Source organism: Lineus longissimus, chromosome 2, assembly GCF_910592395.1.
Source record: "Lineus longissimus chromosome 2, tnLinLong1.2, whole genome shotgun sequence".
NCBI lineage: Eukaryota > Metazoa > Nemertea > Pilidiophora > Heteronemertea > Lineidae > Lineus > Lineus longissimus.
Genome location: NC_088309.1, coordinates 20171486 through 20176604, shown reverse-complemented (window position 1 = coordinate 20176604; position 5119 = coordinate 20171486). Strand labels below are relative to the sequence as shown.

General features: G+C 40.4%; 1 protein-coding gene across 3 annotated transcripts; it reads left to right on the top strand.

The window, feature by feature from the left end:
• The first annotated feature begins 248 nt into the window (after positions 1-248).
• On the top strand, positions 249-4422 carry LOC135483740 (uncharacterized). Of its 3 annotated transcripts, none has more exons than XM_064764762.1 (5): positions 249-394; positions 1072-1149; positions 1836-1958; positions 2354-3455; positions 3817-4422. In XM_064764762.1, the coding sequence occupies exons 4-5, from the start codon at positions 2367-2369 to the stop codon at positions 4123-4125; spliced, it is 1398 nt and encodes a 465-aa protein (XP_064620832.1). In that variant the 5' UTR covers positions 249-394; positions 1072-1149; positions 1836-1958; positions 2354-2366; the 3' UTR covers positions 4126-4422. The 3 variants fall into 3 exon arrangements, with proteins under 3 accessions (XP_064620832.1, XP_064620830.1, XP_064620831.1); XM_064764760.1 differs by lacking the exon at positions 249-394 and adding an exon at positions 907-971; XM_064764761.1 differs by lacking the exon at positions 249-394 and having other exon boundaries at positions 1063-1149.
• Positions 4423-5119: the final 697 nt, after the last annotated feature.

Below are 5119 nucleotides of genomic sequence, written 5' to 3'. Positions count from 1 at the left end.
TCGTTATCACCGCCATTTTGCAATATATACAGGCGTTCCCGGATGATATATAATGAATAAAGATACAAACATGTGCGCACACATCATTTTAATAGCATGAATAATTAGAAGTGGTGGATGTTTCTATCATTTTCAAATTCCGGTTTGAAAATATGATAAATTTTAGTTTTATGCATGCCGGACACATGTAATGCAGGAGCATGAATGTTCTCTCGCTTTTTTTAAAGTCGTCGATAATGTTCATTTACACACTTACACATAGGTCTACACTTCGTACTTCGTAGCTCTTCGTAAAGGTTGTGGAACCTGTCTGTTAATAGGCGATCGAATAATGAAGAACAAGTAGGACTAAGGATGATTCTATGACGAAAGGAATATTCAACGTGTTTGAATAGTAATTTGATAATGAAATTCCTAACTGAACTTGATCATTCAATGTTTGGAATGTTATATCAAATTTCCAGCTTCATTCTTGAGATTTCTGCATGGGCAGACGAAATAAAGATCATTGACCATCAGAAGGCGCAAGACGTGTTTGTTCTTTAAAAAAATCTTTACCAAAAGAACATGAACAGTTGCATGTAAACACTGTATACAAGCTGAAGTAAAATGGTACAAATTTGTCACGCAATTGTGCATTTATTCTAACCGGCCCATGACATGTTTAGTTGGAAGATGGCACCTATAAGACTGTTTCTTGGTAAATAACAGGGATAATGAAGGCACTTAATATTTTGGGTTATCATTTTTCTTTCATGTTTATATTACACCTATATTTTCTATGTCCTTATTGTCATTATTGTGAGAGTTGTGTGATGTCCGGACCTCCTTTTAGGGTCAGATGAAAAGATGTGCCACTAAATGCTTAAACATTAAAATCTTGGTAAAATTCACTTGGGAACTCTAGCATTCTCGACAATGTGGTAACAGAAAGCTTGACGTGGCGGTATGATAAAGGAATAAACATAAAGGTCTCACTAAGAACTACATGTATACATAATTGGGGCGTTTTCTTCCGATAATTGTAAAGCAATCAGTCATTATCTTATCGTATCTTCTCTTATATTTTAGAGAGCAACTGCAGAGAGTCCGACATCATTCTTATGGTCAGAGAAAGAATCAAAGTTTTTCTACAGCTTTAAGAATGAGGTAAGTAAACTTTACATCAGAAATATATTTTTGAAGAGAATTGGTTTGATGGGTTGAGTGAACATATAATGAAAGACAAACAGGAGGGTGTAATTTAGCACATTCAAATAGACATAATTGAGTAAATTAATGTTTTCGGTGTGAGGTATTATGATTATCAGACATGAGCAAAAAAGGTTATTCAGGTTTGATGTCTGATATATGTTGACTCTCCGGATTCTTGTGGTAGTGTAACTGTTTATAAAGGACAACATTTTCTATTTTGTAAACTGCCGACGACGTCAATTATATGTTAAGGCGTAAACTTCCATAATCTAACTTATAGCATTTTCTACGAATCAAGATTATGTAGCGCTAAATGTTTGCTATATTAACCTAAAAGCAAAAGCCGAATGGCAAAGATCAGAAAAAGGGTCGCGTTTGTGACCGAAATATCACAGATAACCGTTATAGACAGCAGAGCAACAAGCAGGCTAATTTTCTCAAATGTCAGTGCTGCAAGGCGGGGGAGTGATTCCGGGTTTTTTTACTTCTTTTGCGGACCGCAGATGACGTCTTAGTTTCAGCGGCTTTGTCATACTGTAAACTAAACACTTGCTGAAATTAGCTTGATTATGACATTATTAGCCATCTTCGATCGAATTCATAGAATTATGAAATAAGTGGGTGTTCTTATTTATATGTAGGTTGAGATTTATAACCGACTTCAAAAAGAGTTGCACTGAACTAGACACAACAGTGTTGGAGTAAAGCCCGCTTATTGAAATCTCTGAGGTGGACTGGAAACAATTTGGACCAAAAAGACACAGGTGGGTAGTTTTTTCATCTTGCACTGTATTTTTGTTGGCTCTGAAAAATTTGGATTTATGACCAAACACCATAGAATCTAAGTTTTGTACAACTATAATCAGCAGTCATAATAGGCTATCGGTTTGTGAGTACATTTTTAACTGCCCACAAAAATGGACTATTCTATATGAAATATCCTTATCGAAAATAGGGTCAGTTGCACGCTCCTCTCCTCGTACCCATATAAGTAACGAGCGAGGAATATTTGCATGGCCCGGGGAGAAAATGACACTTCCAGGCCCATCTATAATCGCCAATTACTGTTTTGCACACGCGGCCCGCCTATTAACGGGAATAAATATTGCGGGCTAGATTGTCGAGATATTCACTTCACCTTTCTGATCATATGTTTCAGAAACCCTGCCCAAATGGCCTGGAATCGGACAAAACGGGTCGTTGAATGCTACCCGCTGATCAGCGAGACATCTGTCGCTACGAAGGAAAAGATTTACAAAGATCAACGAAAACTGGAAGACATTATAAAGAAACTCGATTATCAGAGACTGAATGTGGAGAGACAATTCGACATGGAGAAAAGGAGCATCAGGGAAGAGTTGCGGACAAGAGTCGGGACAAGGACAATACAGTTAGACGCAGTTGATTTGCCGAAGTTGCGCCGACTTGGTTTAGAAAATGCTCCCAGACAATTGATTTTGACATTATTACGAGCGTTCCCTGATTTGTTTCATGATACAGACACCCATCTTCCTCGGTTGTCGCGGGAAGGAACAGGTTGCGGTGACGTATTCGATGGATCGTCTCCTGAAGAGAATTTAATGCACGGATTGATGGCGTTGGTGCTACCAAACAGAGAGAAACCGCTCACTCCTGCTCAGTCCGTGGATCGTTTGATTCATGAGAAGAACATTACTTTCATGAGAACAACCAATGAATGTAAAGAACAATATAGGAAGGAGCATATGACCTTTGACCCCAGTCTTTCATTCAGACAGCGGGAGTATCTCCGGCGTCAACGATCGGCGAGGAAGAGTGCGCGTCGTCGCGGACGACAATTATCCTTGTCAGTAGACACATTGCTGAAAAAAGAGGAGGAGACGGAAAAGAGAAGCCACAACGAAGGTATAGCCGTTGATATTCAATTTGCCGATGAACCCGAAGCGCATCAGGTTGAGGTAGATTGCGGAGAAAGCGGTGGAGCAGACAACAATCACGGCCTCACGAAGACCGAGAAAGACAAGAAGATTGAAAAAGTAACATTGCAAGATGATATTTTATTTGAAGAAGAAGACAAAAAAGGCCCTCAAAAAGACGGGGAGAGATTCATTAGTGAAGTTCATACAAAACAGGATTTTGATAGCAAACCGGCTACAAGTTCTCGTCGTTTGCGGGTTACTCCGGACGGAAGGAAGCGCGAAGATGTCCTGAGGGCAGTTGGGGAGTTGCTGCAGAGGAGTCGCACCTTCTCTTATTCGGCCGGAACAACGATTCAAACCAAGGTAAATGATTGGTTTCACGAGCATAGAGTTCTGGTCGAAAGTGATATCCCTTGCACGCACTGGCATGATGACGGGCGGGGATTTATTGACGTCTGTCATGACCAATGTATAAGCGACGACTTAAAACATAAAAGAGTTGCGCGATAGTCCTTTTCACGCCATGCAAATAAAATCATGCTTTCCTCAAAAAGAATTTTTCTGGGCTGTGAAAATGTACCTCCTTTCTGTTCATTCAATATGCCTAGAACCTACATAGTGACCATTTTTGTCTCGGAAAGACCTTGGACCATCCCAAATTGGTCTCGAGGACAAAGTCACAACCAGAGGTAATACCACTTTATCAATATAACTGTTTTTGCAGCTTCAAGATGAGGACAGACACATTAGCAAGTCACAACCTACAACGCCAACCAACGCGAGAATCGAAAAGGGTGTCTCCTTGAGGATCCGCCAAAAATATCTTCACGAGCCCAGACGACAGATGTTTATAAGAAATGTCACACAAGAGAAAGTCAGACGTCTCGAACGCAGGTCACCTGGACAACAAATAGGATATGTGCAGAGAAAAATGACTGCTCCAAACTTGATTGGTTGGCATACAATTATGCAGAATTCTGCGCACATGGCTCAGATTCGCCGGGGCAGCGGGCAGGAGAGTTGCATTGTTTAAAATTAAAAGCTGAAAGAAGCTGCAAAGACTTTAATTGGGTGACTCCATTTGTTCTGTCTGAACAAGTTCCTTTGACACTGTAGACTAACAGAGTGCGATGGGAGGTTCCAATGATGCCATGGTATTCGCACTGGGCAACTTTTCATACTGGTATAGATAGGTCGTATTCAGCACACTCGTATGTGTGTCGAGAGGCCATCACATATCCGGCGAAATGACAATAAGGCGAATTGACATTAGGCGAATTCGCTTAAGGTAACGTGAAGACGCCGATAATATAGATGTGACACTATCACGAGACAAAGCATATTTTGCTGAAGTAGTCGTAATAAAAATTGTATGCATATTACAGTTGTAGGAAAATAAATAAACGTTCATTTCAATTGACTGGGTGATGTATAAATTTGTTTAAATACAGAGACAGAGGACTTCTCGACTTATGCTAAGGTCTAAATTGTGCTGGTAGATTTACCCTGCACTTCTGCAATTTGCTGGCCGAAGGTGAAGACACGCCCTGGCCTATTTCGACGGGGCAGGCGGGATCTCCGGAGACGTCTCCAATCGCTTGTATACTGAACTCCATGCATGACAAATTCAATTATTTTATTGACTACAGAGTAAAAAACTATACATGTATGTACAGAATAAGAATTTCAAATAACATGCTGCAAACTCTGCCAAGAGCCGTCACGACACCAAGGACAGGAACGTAAGAAGTCATGGCAATCGCAACGGCCCCTGACCGTTTTACAGCAGTGGAAATACCATGGTACAAGTGTGAATGAAGTTACATTTTAGTGTCATTCAATTCCTTCCTTTTACACATTATATATATATATTCTATATATTTATTAAGGTTTTGCGGTCTCGATGTCCTCAGTAATGCGACCATGGCACAACGGGCATGTGGTAGATCACATAATTATTATTTTATTGTAGTGGAGGACAGACTTTGGGTACACTCCGGATGCGACCGGCCTCGTTCCTCACCCTA